Source organism: Lepidochelys olivacea (genome assembly GCF_965140295.1).
Source record: "Lepidochelys olivacea isolate rLepOli2 genome assembly, chromosome: 20".
NCBI classification, from domain to species: Eukaryota; Metazoa; Chordata; order Testudines; family Cheloniidae; genus Lepidochelys; species Lepidochelys olivacea.
In genome coordinates, this window is record NC_140430.1 from 19303000 (window position 1) to 19321526 (window position 18527).

At 52.0% G+C, this 18527-nt stretch overlaps 1 protein-coding gene across 1 annotated transcript in view; it reads left to right on the forward strand.

The window, feature by feature from the left end:
- Positions 1 to 18527, forward strand: part of TNPO2 (transportin 2) — a 29954-nt gene that overhangs the window by 396 nt on the left and 11031 nt on the right. Inside the window, exons 2-16 of the mRNA XM_084609807.1 lie at positions 1458 to 1571; positions 1915 to 1990; positions 3265 to 3414; positions 4416 to 4522; positions 7098 to 7231; positions 8590 to 8671; positions 9582 to 9704; positions 10552 to 10670; positions 12305 to 12365; positions 14539 to 14707; positions 14971 to 15123; positions 16021 to 16246; positions 17054 to 17225; positions 17933 to 18019; positions 18282 to 18389. Of these exons, the coding sequence (XP_084465933.1) occupies positions 1473 to 1571; positions 1915 to 1990; positions 3265 to 3414; positions 4416 to 4522; positions 7098 to 7231; positions 8590 to 8671; positions 9582 to 9704; positions 10552 to 10670; positions 12305 to 12365; positions 14539 to 14707; positions 14971 to 15123; positions 16021 to 16246; positions 17054 to 17225; positions 17933 to 18019; positions 18282 to 18389 (1866 nt within the window). The 5' untranslated portion in view covers positions 1458 to 1472. The remainder of the gene's footprint in view (positions 1 to 1457; positions 1572 to 1914; positions 1991 to 3264; positions 3415 to 4415; positions 4523 to 7097; positions 7232 to 8589; positions 8672 to 9581; positions 9705 to 10551; positions 10671 to 12304; positions 12366 to 14538; positions 14708 to 14970; positions 15124 to 16020; positions 16247 to 17053; positions 17226 to 17932; positions 18020 to 18281; positions 18390 to 18527) is intronic.

Genomic DNA, 18527 nt, shown 5'->3' on the forward strand with positions numbered 1-18527 from the left:
GGGGGGGCGGGAGGAGCAGGCGGGGGAGAGGATGGGGGGGCGGGAGGAGCAGGCGGGGGAGGGGGGCGGGGGAGGGGAGCGGGAGGAGCAGGCGGGGGAGAGGATGGGGGGGCGGGAGGAGTGGGGGGGGCAAACTGGGTAAGCCCAGGTGGAAGGGGTTCGATGGGAGATCAAATGCAGGGAGGCCAGGATGGAGCCGGGGGGGGGGGAAGTCTCACAGGGTGGCTGCGGGGAGGGATGAGCTATTTGGGGTTGGGAAGGCTCCAGGGTGAGATTGGGGTTGGGGGAAGTCACTGGAGGATGTAGGGTGCGGGGGAGGAAAGAAGCATTTGGGGCAGGGAACTATGGATGGGTCCCGGGCCTGTTCCTCTTTCTGGGCTGAGGGCCGGGGTGGTCTTGCCTCAGGGCTGTGGGAGGATGGGACCCTCTCTTCTTTCCCACCAGCCCAAATGGCACCATGCAAGGTAACCCTGAGAATTTGCCTCATCCTGAAGCTTGGGATTTGGGGCTGGATCAGCAGGGACTGGTAAGGGGGGCTGTTTAGAAAAGGCAGGCCCAGAGCAGTGGTGGGTTAGGAGGAAGTGGGGTCCACTCTGAAAAGGGTGGGGCAGAGAGGAAATGGTGAGGGTGGAGGCTCAGTCTCTCTCCACGTGTCTCTCTGGGTTGTGAGCACTGGATTCCATGAAAACTCCCACTAACTTATTTTCAAGGGAGAGACAATGAGGGCATGCCCCCCCCCCCAATCTCTTCATCTCCTAATCCACTGAGTGCTCCCCTTTCGCTGAACTCCCCATTTGGTTAGGTTTCCTGGTGATAAGCATTTGGGGGACCATAGAAGTTTGGGGGATTCCCCCCAGTAGTTTGTTCTCCAGTCCAATTCTAAATATCCCAAATGATGGTGCTTCCCTTGAGAAATTAATTCCACAGTGCAGTAGATCCCTTGTAATAAGGAAACCTTTCCCATTTTCAACCTAAACTTTCACCATCGGTTTCCCTGCCATTATTCCTAGACCTGTACTTCCCTGGAGATGGATGTGATGCTGCTGGGGGAGCAGAGGGCCCGATCCAGCAGCCACTGAAGCTCCTGGGAAGACTTCCATTGATTTAAATGTGCTTTGGATGGTGCTCTAGCTCTGTGATAAGTTATGCTAATATTATCCCCACTAAACCCACCCTCCAAACTTTAAAACAAAAATAGCATTTTCAGTAAGTCTCGTTCCTGCAGAAGCAGCAGAAACTTTTCTTTCCTCTGTATGAAGGTAGGAAGGACCTACGTGCATTGAGAAATCCTTTTCTTACGGAGCCGTCTGCTCATGGATCAGAGCTGTGTCCAGTCATAGCTAGTGCAGGTCCATCCTGGCTGACAGCCAGAGTTCTGCAATGCCTTATGATCTTCGTTGCAGTTTAGTGAGATGCTCTGAATGTAGTGTCATTAACCTCTTTTCCTTCCTGTGTAGTTACAGCTCTGCACCATGGATTGGCAGCCAGATGAGCAGGGACTACAGCAAGTGCTGCAGTTACTCAAAGATTCCCAGTCTCCTAACACTGCCACGCAGCGGGTTGTCCAAGATGTATCCTTGGAATAAGCCAGGCTATGCTCTAGAAAGTCTTTGCAGAACCAAGTTGTGTATGTTTGCTTCCCTAGCTCATTGCTGTGTAAACTGTGCTGAAAACTAATACCCTGTAAGTCGAGGTGCCTTGCATAGCCTTAAAATGGGGGGGGGGAAGAATTTTCATACTCCTGTCTGTGGATTTATTTTTGTATCTTAGAAGAATCTGTGTCACTGACATGCAGCTTGGCAGGGCACCCATCTGGTCCTTCCTGTTGCAAAGTCCAGACAGATACTGTGCATCAGCCTTCCTTTAAAATCCCTGTCTGGGCTGAGCGCCTTTTTCTTTAACTTAGCGCTGTAGAAACTGAAGCAATTGAACCAATTCCCCGACTTCAATAACTACCTGATATTTGTATTGACACGGCTGAAATCGGAAGGTACGTTACCTGCTGTGATGAAAGTGGATGGAAGATGCACGGGGACTTGTCCCTATGCCACTAAGTGTGTCTTGTATGCAAAATTCCTCAACTGGGGATTGTTGGGATAACTCATGTGAACGTGCCAATAAAAAATTGAGTGTTGGGAGGTGGGTTTCCTGGTGGGGATGGTGCTCCACAGACACATCTGAAGTAGGCCCCCTTGCTTTTTAAATGAGCTTGTATCTGATCTCGGCCTGACACCTGAAGCCCCTCAAGGTTCTTGCTGGAGTATCTGGTAAACTTGAAATGTCTGCAGATGTTTCCTTGTGAATAGCTGTAAGTTAATGATTTTTCCACAGGTGGTGTTGCAAAAAAAAAGAGGCTCTATGACAAGTTACTGACTTTCCTAAGAACTTTGAGGTGGTGCTCAGAGTAGGGATCTGGGGTGCCTAGGTTCTCTGCCTCACTGTGAGAGAGAGACTTGGTCAGTAGTTGAGCAGGAGATGGGAAGTCTGTGATTGGCATGTACTGATATGCCCCCCATCACCATAGTATCTGGATGCCTCATAATCTTTCTCACGCACACATCTCATGAGGCAGGGAGACGCTGTTATGCCCATTGTACAGATGGGAAACTGAGGCATGATGAGGCTAAATGGCTTGCCCAAGATCACTCAGGTGGAGTAGGAATTGAATCCATGGCCCAGGCTAGCGCTCTAACCACTGGACCAGCCTTCCTCTCCAAGCTGAGAGTACAGTGTTCTGTTCCCAGCTGTGGGAGAGATTGTGGGCTAGTGGTTACAATAGGGGCACTGGGAGCCAGTACTCCTGGCTTCTATTCCCAGCTGAACTTGCTGAGACCTCTTCAGTGACTGAGTTCACCACCTGCTCATTTTGGGCCTCTTCAAAATGGGGCTGGTACTCTGTCTCAGGGTAATGCAAAGCCTTGGAGTGCATTGCGAAGCGGGGGTTGTGTTCGAAGAGGAATGGCAAGTCACTGTGTTTGTAGATGAAGGTATAGTGTGAATATAACAACAAAAGGCAGATAGCTGCATCCTAAACCTTTGCCTGCATTGAGATTATAGGCATCTGTACCTGGGCAGCAAACCCACGTGCTTGTCATCCTTTCACCCTACAGCATGTCAGAGTGTTCAACAGACTAGATATGTACAGGAATCTCTTCTCACCCAGTCACTCACAGTTAAGCAGCCACCTGTGAGGTGAGCAGCAACAGCTGTTTATGGAATTTTTTAATTTTCTCTCCCCCCCCTCCAAAAATTCTCTCAAACCAGATGAACCGACTCGCTCGCTCAGTGGGCTGATCCTGAAGAACAATGTGAAGGCACACTACCAGAGCTTCCCCCAGCCCGTGGCGGAGTTCATTAAACAGGAATGTCTGAACAACATTGGTGACGCTTCCTCTCTTATCCGAGCCACTATCGGTAAGAGCAGTGGGGAAGAGACTGGGTTGCACTGTAGGAAGTGAGTCCAGTTTCAAGTAGCGTTTACAGACACTCGCTTATGTCATGTAAGTTAATTTGCATGTAGGGGAGAGGCGTATATTGTAATGATCCCATTAAAGCGAGGCTGTGTTTGCTGCCATGGAAAATCATCAATGTCCCATGTTGTGTCGTCTCCTTGTCAGGAGAGGATTTTTCTAATTGCTGGTGCTGAGTTCTTCCTGCTTTACCAGCAATGAAGAATCGGTGATGGGAACTTAGCTGATGCAGGAGGTGGGATACAGCCCCGCTTGCTCTCCTGTACGCTTCCTGCAAGGCCAGTAGGAATAAAACACTCTAGCCTGGTCTACCCTCAAGTGTAGTGGCTTAACTATGCTGGCATAACTAAAGCAGTAAACCTGTCTCCTAATGTAGATGCAGTTACACTGATATAAAGCCCCTTATACAGTGTCTGTATTAGGGCTTCTACCAGCAGATCTGTTGCTAAAATAATCACGCCTTTCACTGATCTAGTTATGTGGGTAAAACTTTAATTGTAGGTCAGGTTGAAGTCAGTAAAATGAGTGCACGTGTGTCAAAAGTGCACAGAACAGATGTGGAGCAAGAAAGTGTCTCTAATGAGGCGGGTGTGCTTATCTAATGCTCGGGAATCATCTTGTGTAGAAGCCTCCGGTCCTGATCTTTGCCTAGCAGGTCTGGTAGCATCGCTGCTTCTGGAATGCGTGGTTCCTGGAAAGAACTGACCTGTCCGTCTTACTGCTAAAGGGGTAGCAGACAGATAGAAGGGTCTGACTGTAGTCTGGTTCTATGGGATTGGGGGCCTGATTAAACCCACTGTGTTAGAGCAGGCTTTGGGGAGGAGATCGTGATAATGCCTATTTGGGGTGGGAAATGACCTTGAGAGACTGAATGAGTGGAACACTTGATTTGACCAGCCAAAGCTTTGCATGGGGAGTGAAATGTTGTGTGTTTCCAACTGGCAGGGATTCTCATTACCACCATAGCTTCCAAGGGGGAGCTTCAGATGTGGCCAGAGCTCCTGCCGCAGCTATGCAACTTGCTGAACTCTGAAGACTACAACACGTGTGAGGTAAGACAATGTCGGAGGAGAGGAGGCCACGGGATTACATCAGGGTCTCTCTCAACTTGGGCGTATAAAAGGCGAACTCTGTCACCTGCTCAAATCCAGCCCGGCTGGGTGGCCCTGAAGTGAACTGAGTTATCGAATCTCAGTCTGGTTCCCATAGGGATAAATGTCCATGTTTCTGTATTATGGTATTATGCCTCAGTTTCCCCTCTGTAAAATGGGTCTGCTTTCCTAATGTAACCCACACGTATGGAGTGTGGTTCTCTAGCCGTCGGACTGAACCAGAATACATAGTTCATGAGTCTGTATAGCTTTTGAGCTGACAAACCTTGGTCTTCTAGCCCAGAGAGTAGAAGTTCGTGCTGTTAGATCTAGAGGTCCCCAGTGTGATTCCCCCCTGCTGACCGCACCCCCCCGAAACATCTCGTTTTTCACTAACATCACTGGTAGACAAGGTAAATACCTAGACATGGGTTCTGTGACGGGAGCGCACTTGGAATTCCTCAGATGGAAAACACTGGGGTGGGGTAAAGTACTGTCCTTCACAGGGCTGCACGGGCATTTTTCAGGGCCTGGGGCAAAATCTGAAAGTGGAGACCCCCACTCTTCCCTCCCCTCCCCCCCACCAAAAAAAAAAGGAAAAAACCAACGAAAACAAAAACCACTTGGGATGGGGATGCTGGAGAGCAAGGTCACCCCTGAGTGGTGGCTCCTGCTCAGGGGAATGGTCCCAGCTCCCCACTGCAGGCTTGGCTCAGCTGCCCCTCTGTCATAATGGAGGACGGCTGGGTCAAACTTGAGTGAGTGGTGTTGTGACCAGTCACAGAGGGTCTTAGCACCAGGTTGCAATGCCACTTAGTTTGGAGGCCCTCTCAAAGGGAGGCCCAGGGCAAATTGCACCTTCCCCCAACCCGGCAGTCCTGATCCTTCCATCTTGGAGTCAGGATGACCTGGGGGGGGACATAAGGAGAACAGGAAATGGACAGAACTCCTCCCAGCACTCATGTTAGCTATTCTGCTAAGGCTATCCACTCGGTTTCCCTTCATAGACAAGGGCTTAGACTGTCCTTGCTTAAAGCATTTACATTGCCTTGTCTGGCCTTTGAAATGCATACCTTCCCAAAGCGATCAGGGGAGGGGTCAAGGGGTTTAGTTGTGAAACTCTTGGATTCTGTGCAAAGCAGAGATGCAGATAAAGCTAAATCTTGCAAGGAGCTGCCAAGTACTTTCCCACCTCCTGCAGCGGCACACCCTTGGGTTCAGTTACTGTCTAGTCACAGTGAAACCCCAATTTGTTTCCATCTCAAGTTGCCAGGGAGAGTGGTGATCCCTGTTCCAAAGAGTTTACAGTCTAAATAGACAAGAGAAAGGGTGAGTGGGGGAAACTGAGGCACAGAGTGAGAAGCCCAAGGTCACAACGCAGGTCGTCCAGTGACGTACCCTCTAGACCATGCTGCCTTCCTCAGGTTTATGATGGTGATAGCATTGCCTTCTACATAGCTATGGTTATCACCGCAACTTTAATGGTAGCCATTGTGCTTGGCGTTTGTATAAGACATCGCTGGGTCTGGGAATGCTAACAGCAGTACACAAGCAGCCAGGCTACATTTTCCATCCCTTCTTTGTAAACACTCATGGGTTGAGTTTAGATTTCACCTGCGTGTGTCTGTACAAAGCTATTTTTGCATTGTTCTCCCAAGCACCATAAAAACATCAATCTTCCCTTTCACTCTGCAGTCAGCTGCCAGCTTTGGGGTGGGTCACTGGTCTGGGACTCTGAAGATCTGGTGCCAATCTCAGTTCCTTCACAGACTCCCTGTGGGACCTTAGCCAAATCTCTCTGTGCATCCTTTTCCCCAGCTGTGGTGGGATAGTACTTCCCAGCCTTAAGGAATACCTCCCAGTTTGAGATGTGGAGGTGAAACTGGGATGGAGGCTAGATAAATACCTAGATTATTACAGGTGGGCAAAGTGAGGTGCTGTGCCTTGTCTGATCTCACAGAGTTAACCCTAGAACTGGGGGAGGGGCTCCAGAACTCCTGGCTCCCAGTGGGATGTTCGGACTGCTAGCCTGTGTCACTTTCAGGAGTATCCCCACTGAAGGACAGAATGTGCTGTGTGATAGCACAAGATCTGAAGATCCAGGTTCTTGCAAGAACCCTCAGTTTAATTGGGCCCTTCACTGGCTGCTTTCTGGGGTAGTTGGCTGAGGTTCTGAGGGAAGGCTAAAAAGGAATCTTGGGTTAGAGCATTGGTTCTCAAACTCTTGTACTGGTGACCCCTTTCACATAGCCAGCCTCTGTGTGCGGACTCCCCCCCCCTTAAATTAAAAACACTTCTTTACATATTTAACACAATTATAATGCTGGAGGCAAAGCGGAGTTTCGGGTGGAGGTTGACAGTTTGCAAACCCCCATATAATAACCTCGTGACCCCCAAGGGGTCCCGACCCACAGTTTGAGAACCTCTGCATTAGAGGAATTCTCAGTAACCTGGGGTTCTTATTTACATGGCTGTAACATATCTTCTTCCCTTGTGGACCCTTCTGTGAGTGAGCTGACGAGTCTGTTGTGTTTAGGGGGCCTTTGGTGCCTTGCAGAAGATCTGTGAGGATTCTTCCGAACTCCTGGACAGCGATGCTCTGAATCGACCCCTGAACATCATGATTCCAAAATTCCTTCAGTTCTTCAAGCACTGCAGCCCCAAGATCAGGTGTGTATTAGTTTGCCTGGCGGTGTGGGGAGCGCTGCGCTCTTTGCCGTAGTGCTGGGGTACAGGTTGGGCATGCGTGAATGAAACCTCAACGGAGTCCGCCCCTTCGTAACATCCCACTTCCGTTTCCTGAGTGCATTCACTTTCTGCTTTGGGGGATGTCTCTCGGCTGGTCCCAGAACCAAACCACGATCGCTGGCGAGATGCCAGTGAGCTTCCAAGTGTCTGGAGGATCTCTCCCCCCACACCCTGACTCATTCTTCATAAGCAGAATGCATGGCCTCATGCTTAGCTGTAAGCTGAACAAAGTTCAGCAACTGGCCCAGAAGGAGCAGTGAGAATTCTGCTCAAGTTGTCAGTTAGAACAGCCATCCTGCTACACAATGTTGTGCTGCGTTTTGCTCAGGATGAGATTTAAGTAGCATCTCTCCTGTAAGATTTTCTTACTTGTCTGGCCCCCATCACTACAATATCTAAGCATTCACCATCTTTTATGTATTAATCCTCCTCACCCCCCTGTGAGGCAGGGCAGGGCTATTATCCCCATTGTACAGATGGGGAACTGAGGCACGGAGTGGCTAAGTGACTTGCCCACGGTCATCCAGGGAGTAGGTAGCAGAGCAGGGAATTGAACCTGCATCTTTGAATTCTAGGTAGTGCCCTAACCACTACACATCCTTCCTCTCAATCTCCATGCTGCCCCTCCTGGGGTGAAATACCCAACTAACTTACCCTCTGCACCACAGTGGAGGAGGAGAACTCTGCCCAGGAACCCCAGGGCAACCCTCCCCCCACCCCCTTTAATGTCTAGACAGGACACCCTGGTTTCTACAAGCTCTCCCAAAAGAACCCCCTCCTGGTGAGCTACATGCAACTGGGTTCCATCATCTGCAGAGGCTAAAGGGCTGAGCTGGGCCTGCATGCTGTGTGTGCAGCCTACAGAACAACTGAGAGCCCTTGAGATCAAAGCTGTGTACTGGTCCCACTAACGTCCCCGCCCATGGGAAGGTCAGAGGTCAAGCCCTGAAATGACTAGACGGGCTGCTGTTTGAGCAGTGACCTATACCTCCTTTGTGCATGGAAGCTGGGCTCACAATCCCTAGCTTTTCATCTGTAGATCTCAAAATGCTTTTCAAAGGAGGTCAGTCCCATTTTACAGGTGAAGAAACTGAGGCACCAAGAAAAGTGACCTGCCCAATGTCACCAAGCCACCAAAGACAGGAATATCCACTGGGACCACACTGCCTCCTAATGTCTATTTCACTAAAATCCCCTTTTGGGAGGGTGGCAGGGGTCACCACCTGGAATACTTTGGTGACCCACTATCTTTTTTTTCCCTCCCCACCCCCACATATCAGGTCCCATGCCATCGCCTGTGTGAATCAGTTCATCATGGACCGAGCTCAGGCACTGATGGATAACATTGACACCTTCATCGAGGTGAGGAGACATTTCAACGCACTCTTGCTGGCAGGCCAGACCCAGGTGTCTGGATGGTCTCAGACAGATGTGCCCAGCCTAATGCTGCTGCTCTGCTCAGCTTTCCCATAAGGCATCTGTTTGCAAACCTCCCTGAGTGCACCACAGCCTGCGATTCCAGAGAACGCCAGCTGCTCTGAAGTGTGGTGATAACACCCAGCTCATATTGTGCTCTTCTTCTGTACAGCTCAAAGCGCTTTATGTAGGAGGTTTTACAGTTGGGGGAAATTGAGTCATGGAGCTGAAGTGATTTGCATAAGTCACCCAGCAGAGCTAGGAATAGAACCTGGGTCTTTTGCCTCCTCATCCAGAGTGCTATCCCCTGAGCCACGCTGTCTGCCTTGTGGGGGTAGGGACCATTATTGTATCTGTGCTGAGCACCGTGGAGCCCTGCATTTGCTCCCCTGCTGATGCTTAAGGGTCTCCATGACCGGGGCGACCACAAGACAAATATTCACAAGCTTTGTCTGGCTCCTTTGTACAAACACCACCTTGTATCTCCCTCCTGTGTTAGCCTCTGACTTGTGCATCCATTTTAACCCCCCCGGATGTCTAGCCTGTGCTGAGGAGTCCAGAATATATCTGCAGCTTCATGTACTACAGGTCTGCCTCTGCGTAGGGCTGCGCAAAACTGCCTGGTACCCTGGAATTCTCCCCTGGCTTTTCACAGGCTCCGTAGTGTGTAGAAATCCCTCCCCCACCCAAGTTAAACCAGAACATCACTGTTTGAAAGCCAAGCCTACTCCAGCCCTGTCAGGCAATAGCCTAGGGACTGGCTAGGCCTCTCTCTTCCATGCCATGGAAGTCAGCAAGGGAATTCCTGCTCTAGGGACCCTTGGTGTTGGAGTCTCAGCTCCCTCTTTCCCCATAGCACTTGTTCGCTCTGGCGGTGGACGAAGACCCCGAGGTTCGGAAGAACGTCTGCCGAGCGCTGGTGATGCTGCTAGAGGTCCGGATAGATCGTCTGATCCCTCACATGCACAGTATCATTCAGGTGTGTCCCAGAGCGGAATCCCGCAGGCTCTTCAGTGGTGGATTGGGCTTTCTGGGGACACTGTGGATCGAATCAGCAATTAACTGTCTCCAGGCTTTGAGGGGAGGGGGTTAATGTAAATGGTGGCCCAAGCATGGGTGGGGAGAAGGAGCAACAGACCTGCTAGTAAACTGGCTTATGCTGTAATCAGATTCTCAGGTTGGTGTGAGCGCCCCCCTTTGGTTGCTGCTTGCCCTCTCCACACCCGGCCTGGGTTTACTCTTGTGCCCAGACAAGTCCAGGAAGCTGGGCTTCTCTGGTATAACCTCTGAGGTAGGGACCTTAGGCTGTTGGTTTGCTGAGCATCCAGTTTCACACCTGTGTTTTAAAGGCAATTCCCACCCCAGTTGGCATTCGGTCAGGACGCGGGTGACTGCCCCTACCCGGAGATGTGATGGTGGCTTGATTACAGAGCTTTGGGATGTTGGTTAATGCCCCATACACTGTGCCCCCTAGCATCAGGTTTCATGGAGACTCACGGTGAAGCGTGCTGAGCCCTGTGTAGGTTGAGATCAGCCAGGTTTGTCCGCCGCCTGGCATTTCAGCACGTAGGGCTGTCGGGGACCTCCTGGGTCATGGACTATAGGTCCCTGCTACCGCAGGCCACCCCGGGCGGTCATGTCAAATAACATTCGGAAACATATCCAGCTCCGTCTTCAGACTGGTTGGGTTATTGGAGCCAAGTGCATGAGGTTCTCCTTTCACGGTGGGTGAAACAAAGCGCGTGCAGGGGGAGCTGAGCCGGGAGCTGCTGTGTCACGGGCCTGCCCTGAAGCTGGCATTTGATCGTCGCTGCTCTTCTCCCCAGTACATGCTGCAGAGGACCCAGGACAATGACGAGAACGTAGCCTTAGAAGCCTGCGAGTTCTGGCTGACGCTAGCAGAGCAGCCCATCTGCAAAGAGGTGCTGTCCTCGCATCTAGTGCAGTGAGTAGCTTTGCTTCTGTACGAGCCGGGGAAGAGTTGGGAAGCCTCTTGGGGCTGCCACTGTGGCCAGTAGGGGACGACTGGTTCAGAGAGCTGGGCTGGTAGCAACCCTGGAGGCACGCTAGGAAAGGACAGGCAAATACTGTTGCTTTTGAGGGTGTGTTTGCTCCCCTGCTGATGCTTAAGTGTCTCTTGGTTGGGGCTGGAGGTTGGGCTAAGTACAGGGATAGCTGGCCGGTGATACAGGTGGTCAGATTGAGGCCAGGCACACATCCCTTCCTGCTGCCAGTTCAGCTTTGCAGCCGCTCTTACTAGTAAGCGGTGTGTGCATGTGAGCTCTCCTAACCGGCTGTCTACAGTACAGTGAAACTGACTGTGGCTCGTCTGTGTCTTAGCCGGGTTTGCATAGGTTTATTGCCACACCCTAGGCAAAGATCAGGCACTGAGCTCCCCATGCTGAAGCAGCACCAGAGCGCTCAGTCCTTGAGTGGATTGATTAAAGCTCTCAAAGGCGCCGCCCCCCCCCCCCCCCAAAGTAAAGGGACCATATTAACCTCCTCAGGGTGAAGCAATAAACCAATGAGACGCATGCAAATTGATCAGTAGCCTTGATAAGGCTTCCCAGACAGGGGCAAAGGACTGAGCCACAGGGCTGGGAGTCAGGACTCCTGGGTTCTATTTCCAACTCTGGCGGGGGGGGGGGGTGATCTAGAGTTTAGCGCAGGGGACTGGAAGTCAGGACGCCTAGGTTCCATGCAATGTGCAGACACCACCGTAAAATTCACTTCCTTCTATTTAAAAAGAAGGAACACTTAGTGCAAAGACGGTTTGTTTTTGTAACTAAATAATTGAAGATGGTATTTATGGGCTAGTGCGTTGGGAGCTTGGAGTCAGGACTCCTGGATTCCATCTCTAGCTCTGGGCAGGGACTGCAGTTGAGTGGTGGGGGCTGGGAGTCAGGACTCCTGGGTTTTTTCCTGCTCTGCCACTGGTTTGCTGCTTCTGTTTGCTGGTCTGTAAAATGGGCAGAACCCATTGAGAGCTGACTGTACAGCTCCAAGTATTGGATAAGCCTGAACAGGGTGGGTTGGACATTGTTTATTGCTCAGGGCTGATCTATGCTGGAAATCTACGTTGGCATAGATATGGCTCTCAGGTGTGAAAAATCCACACTCTTGACAGAGACGGCTATGCAGTTGTAACCCCTAGAGTAAACAAACAGTGGTAGGTCAATGGAAGAATTCTTATGTCCCCCCAGCTACCGCCCCTCACAGAGGTGGATTAACGAGGGTGACGGGAGAACGGTTGCTGTAGCGAGTCTATGCTGAAGCCCTGCAGCAGTGCTGCTGTAGCGTTTTAGGTGTCGTCTCAGTCTCCAGTGTCATGTGCCTGTCTAGCTGTTGGCTAGGAGGCCGCTCCGCAAGCAGATTCAGTCTGAAGCTCTTGGCTCGTTGCAAGTGGTTTCAATAACCGAACAATTTAAGGCATTTAGAACACAAAACAACTCGCTTAGTTGTCCCCTTTGTTCTCTAGTACTGGCTGGTTATAAGCACCTGCCCCACTCTGTGATTTCCACCTCCCTCTCCTCCGACCTTGATTTTTGAATCCACCCTTATTCCCCCTCCTTTTGACAGATTGATTCCGATCTTGGTGAATGGAATGAAATACTCTGAAATCGATATCATATTGCTAAAGGTATGTGTCTGTCGATGCAAAGAGAGGGGAGGGTGCGCTTGGGACGGCCAGGATGCCTGTGTTCCTATCCCAGCTCTGACACTGACTCCTCCTGTGGCCTCAACCATGTCCCTTCCTTTCTCTTTGCCTTAGTCCTTCCTGTCTGTAAAATGGGATTAATGCTTGCTAAATACAATCACTGAAACATGCTGTGTATGAAATTCTCTTCTCAAATCATCCCTTCAAAGGGCAGGGAGCTGTATCTGCCTCCAAGTTACCTAGATCATTGTTTGCAAATCAAGAGAATCTCTCTCTGTTTTAATGAGCTGCCTACCAGCTGTATTGATTTATTAGGGCATTTTGTGTTTGCAGTGCAGCAAAGCATTCAGCATTGAGAGCTCTGTGGGGAAGGGACTGTCATCTTGGTCTGTTTGTACAGCACCCAATGCAGTAGGATCCTGGCCCATGACTGGGGCTCTTAGGTGCTACCGTAATATATATAATATTAGTACCTGAGTCTTTGTTACTGGACGCCGTGGCCATTGGGTAGCCTGAGTGAAGCTAGTTGCCAGGTCTCAGTCCCCTCCTGGGACCCACACACCATTGGCACTAGTTAGCCCCCTCTTGTGGCATGGTCAGGAGGGGGCCAGACTGAGATCCAACTACTGAGGCACAGTGAGGTGGGTGTTAGGAGTGAAGCATGGCTTGCTGTACCCTGGGCAGTGTGTGTCAGTCTCCAGGACCGTTATGTCCAGGCTGTGTTACACATGCTTATTGAAAGGGTAGCCTTGGAGATGTCTGTGGACTGCTGGCAGTGAAGCTCCCTGGTCCATGGGACCCTTCCTAGAGGGAGGATGGGCTGGCAGGTAAGGTGTTGCACTGAGACCAGGTTCAATTCTTTCTCTGCCACAGACGCTCTGTTGTGACCTTGAGCACGTCACTTAATCGTTGTGCACCTCAGTTTCCCCATCTGTGCAGTGGGGATAGTTCTTTGTTTCGTGTGGAAGCTATTTGGGGCAGGCACTGTGTCTTCAAAATGGGGCCTTGATCCTGGGGCGCTACCGTAATACACCTGCTAAGGAAGAGGACTTTTAGCACTATTATAGGTCATAGGTTAGGGAGAGGTACCAGTTCATGACCTCCTGGAAGTGATGTATAATTTCCAACCTGATGACAATGATGGTTGTTGTATTCATACTGTCTGATCCAAGGAGGCGTGACTGGGAGCAGCTATGAAGGGGGATCTAAAACAGGAGCATGTTAGGTACAGATGTGGCCTTAGCTGGGGCTGGGCGTCCCGTCCTGCTGCGAGATCTCTGCAAAACTGTGCCTGCAAGAGCCCAGAGACTTGATCCTACAGCCCCTCATTTCTAGTGGAGGGTAGCACGGGAAACTGGGACTCAGGAGAGCTGGAATCAATTCCCAGTTCCGCCACTGGTGTGCTGGGTGACCTTGGGCAAGTCCCTCTCTGCTCTGTGCCTTAGTTTCCCCTGTGTAAAATGGGGATAATGATACTGCCCTCCCTTGTAAAATGCTTTCCTGGTTGGGTGCCAATGCCTTCCCTGTAGAGGGTGGGGTCTGACACAAGCTCAGTATGCAGAGCAGATGCATGTGGCATGAGGGCTTGAGCAGTGTGCTGTGAAGCCATGGCGGTGAATTTCAAAGGCACAGAGGGCAGGTGAGCACCCAAAATTTCCCCAAAGCACTTCAGCAATACAGCCGCGCAAGCCGTGTGGTGGGGGTATTTGTGAATTCCCAGGTGCTGAATCTTAGGGCGCAGCTATACTGCAGCGGGACATGGCATTTCCAGCTCCGGGAGATGCACCCACACTTGCTTCGATCAAACGAGCATGCTAAAAACAGCCATGTAGTCACGATGGGCTAGCGAGTTGAGTATGTACCCGGGGTCTCGGACAGAATTGTGTTCAGGATGCTTAGCCTGAGCCGCTGTGACTGTGCTGCTATTTTAAGTGCTGTAGCCCGATCAGAGCTAGCACAGGTACGTCTCTCCGGGCTGGAAATTACAGCTCCAGCTGAGGTGTAGCCGGACCCCCAGACACCTGTTGGAGTCCAACTGTGGTTCTCCTTTAAAGGAAATGGCAGAAGGTTGCTAGCAGCTGCTCTCCGGAGCACCCCACGCTGAGAACCATCTTACGGCTGTCAGTTGTACCCGAACTGCTTTCTGTCGCCCCAGGGTGATGTGGAAGAGGACGAGGCCATCCCAGACAGCGAGCAGGACATCAAGCCCCGCTTCCATAAGTCACGCACCGTCACCCTGCAGCACGAGGAGGACCGGACGCAGGATGATGAGGATGGGGAGGATGAGGACGATGACGATGACACGTTGTCGGACTGGAACCTGAGTAGGTCGGGGAGGGGCTGGGCTCGCGCCCAGGTCTGGTTTGGGCAGAGCATTGTCGATGGTTGGGCGACACCATAGCAAGGCATTGGCTGAAGTGCAGCAGAGTCCTCACCTTGCCCAGAAAAGCCGGGTGTCCTAAGTGCTGCCTGCTGGGGACAATCTGGATTGCGTGTGCAGCACCTGGCGCATCAGGGCCCTGAGCTGGGGTCAGGGCCTCTTGGCTTTGCCATAGTATAAATAATGAATGTATATTCATCCCCACAGGGAAGTGTTCGGCTGCAGCCCTGGACGTCCTGGCCAACGTGTTCAGAGACGAGCTCCTCCCACACCTCCTCCCGCTGCTCAAGGGGCTGCTCTTCCACCCCGAGTGGGTCATCAAAGAGTCTGGGATTCTGGTCCTGGGGGCCATTGCTGAAGGCAAGTGCTGTGTGTGGGAGCTGCGGCGATGGATCACATCCACCAAGCAACCCGCAGGGGCCGGTCGATGCTTGGTGGTTGGGAGGCAACATAACCGATCTAGTGTGCAGTGCTGTACAGGGTGGGGAGGGGGAGAATTCCCTCTGGGTGGTCGTCTCTCAGCTGTTCCTCGTCCTGTAGCCTTATTGTGCAACAACAGGAACTGCCAGACTGGATCCGGCCCAAGGCCCATCTAGCCTGGTATCCTGTCTTTGAGTGACCAGCACCGCATGCCTCAGAGAAAGGCAAAGGAGCCTTGCAGGAGCAGATGTGGGGTAATCTGCCCCCATGGAGGTCTCATGACCCCTAATTATCAGATGAGCGTAAACCACAAAGCATGAGGCTTTATGTCCTTCCAATGCTTTGTTAGCGCTAACTGCTCTGTCTCTGGCTACCCTTGTTATCCATGTAAACATCCAGCCCCTCTTTGAATCTTGCTAGGTTCTTGGCTTCAGTGGCATCCTGTGGCAATGAGTTCCAGAGGTTTCTGGGGCTTGTAACTGAACCCTGGCCTGCAATCCTCTATGTGCCCAGGTCCACTGGCACTGGTATTTCCTGCCACCTGACTCAGGTGTTTTGGGACTGAGCAACTTGTGTCACATGATAGCCTTTAACTTTTTAAAATAAGCCAAGGAGGGTTGTGTCCCAGCAGCTGATCCTCCCCAGAGACCCCACAATGCTTGCTAAGGGATGGGGATCAGGGTTAGTTAGTGTCCTTGCTCTGCCTGCTTGGGGGTAGGCCAAGCACTACCTAGGAGCATCACTAGAGAGAGCCATGGCTGAACAGTCCATAGAGGCTGGAGGGGCATACCCTTCTTCCCCCCCTTCTGGGCTCTGAGCATTCCCCTCTTATAACAGGCTGCATGCAGGGCATGGTGCCCTACCTCCCTGAGCTCATCCCGCACCTGATCCAGTGCCTCTCGGACAAGAAGGCCCTGGTGCGCTCCATTGCCTGCTGGACCCTCAGCCGCTACGCCCACTGGGTGGTGAGCCAGCCCCCCGACATGCACCTCAAGCCGCTGATGACGGAGCTGCTCAAACGCATCCTCGACAGCAACAAGAGGGTGCAGGAGGCAGCCTGCAGGTACCCAGGAGTGTGGGGCGGTGTTGGGGCGTGGGAATTGTAGCAGTGGCAGACCAGTGCCGAGAGGTCTCCCCATGCTAAAGACAGAGTCCTGTGATCAGATTGCCCCTTCCACGGCTGCAGTCCCCAGCTTCTTTAATCCTGAATCACGCGCCCTTCCGGTGCCCCGGGATATTGGCGAAGGCTTGCCGGTGGCCACGCAAGCCACTGTTCTTAACCAGCATCTGTAGTCACCCTGGCTACGATCTGGGGCTAGCGTCAGCTTCCCAGTACCAGCCACTGGAGCCTGTATGGCTGCTACAGCAGGTGAACTGAGGAGAGCAGTAACTCTCTCTCATCGAACCATTCTCTCCAGCATCCATGGTCTGCCTGGACTGGTCCTGGACGTGGGGCCTGGCTTGAGGCCTGGTCACTACTCAAGCTGGATCTTCCCCATCTCCCGCAGTGCTTTTCTCTGGACATGATGAGGAACTTGAAGTTTGATCTTAACCATGACTGACTGTGTGTTCATACTGTCTGATCCGGAGAATTACCGTGGGGTGGGGAGATGGCCCAGTGCTTCTGGTCAAAGCCAGCAGTTGGGGTGGTTATCATGGGGTGTGGGGAGCCAGCTCACAGTGGTTCGAATGAGCTGCTTCGTGGGTTGTTGTATCACAAGAAGTGGGTTTCGTCTGCTTTCTAAGTTGGACTTACCTGGCTGCCCACTGCTGAGTTTGCCGCTGGCTTCATGCCGCTTCCTGGGACCTGTCAGGTTCTCTTTGTTTGGGTTAATGCTGCTTGTTGTTGTTTTTCCCCACCCCCCCCCAGCGCCTTTGCAACGCTGGAGGAGGAGGCTTGCACGGAGCTGGTTCCTTACCTCAGCTTCATCCTGGACACCCTGGTGTTTGCCTTTGGGAAATACCAGCACAAGAACCTGCTGATCCTGTACGATGCAATTGGCACCCTCGCCGATTCTGTGGGGCATCACCTAAACCAGCCGGTACGTGCCGCCTACACCCTCCATCCGACTGATTGCCAGGGGTACCAGTACTAACATTCACACACCAATGCTTCGTTGCCCCCTCCTTTCCCCCGCACAGCGTGACAGTAATAAAGCGGCTTGGACGCTTTCCCCGATGTCCGCTGACCCCTCCATTCCTTGCCCTTACAAACTTGCTGCTGCTGAAGGGATAGCAGTTGACGTGGGTGGAGTGAGTACCAGTAGCTGCGCGGTGCAGCGCGTCCTTGCCAGCAGCCACTGCAGCCGCATTACCAAATTCCCTTGGTGCTTTCTCCATGCCGCTCTGCACCCAGGAACAATGATGAAGGAAGAAAATACAAGACATTCGAATCCTGAAGCAGTGTGTGGACTGTTTTGGCTTTCTGAGAGTTCTGGGCTGAGCTTAGATTGCTGGAGAGGGATGGTGCAGTGGTTAGCATGCTAGCCTGGGGCATGGGGACCTGGGTTCAGTTCCTAACTCTGCCACAGACTCCCCATGAGACCTTGGGCAAGTCACTTAGCCCCTCTGCGCCTCAGTTCCCCAACTATAAAATGGGGACAAGAGCAGAGTCCTATAGAGTGCAATGTACTCAGATCAGACGGTGATGCCGGGGTTGGGAGGGGTATATACAAGTACGCACGCTAGACCATAGTGTAAAACCCACCCCATGATAGCACTGGTCTCTTTTCCTGCCCCCTTGCTGTAGGAGTATATCCAGAAGCTGATGCCCCCTCTGATCCAGAAGTGGAATGAACTGAAGGATGAGGACAAGGATCTCTTCCCTCTGTTAGAAGTGAGTGACTGTGAGAAACGGGCGGGAGAAAGCATGCTGGGAGACGTGATTGTGTATCAGGGTCTCCCAACTTCAACAGCAGCTGACGCTTGAGTTGTACTGTGGTGGCTTAGATGGGGGAGGGAGAGAAGTGGTATCGGAAGGATAAAACCTGTGATGTGTGAATTGGAACAGACCTGTGTGAGATTGGGATAAAAGGAGGGCTTGGGTCTGATGGACCCCTGTGAACATCCTCTCTGAGGTGTTGCATCTCTCTTGCCAGTGCTTATCGTCCGTAGCAACCGCTCTCCAGAGTGGCTTCCTTCCATACTGTGAACCCGTCTACCAGCGCTGCGTGACGCTGGTGCAGAAAACGCTCGCGCAGGCCATGGTAAGTGCCGGACTCCTCGCGGCAGGTGGGACAGAGAACTTGGGCTTTTGTCCTTCGTCTTGCAGTAGTGCCTGGAAGCATCACGTGCAGGGGGGGCCCCATTGTTAAGAGCTGTCGGGACGAGCCTGTCCCAAAGAG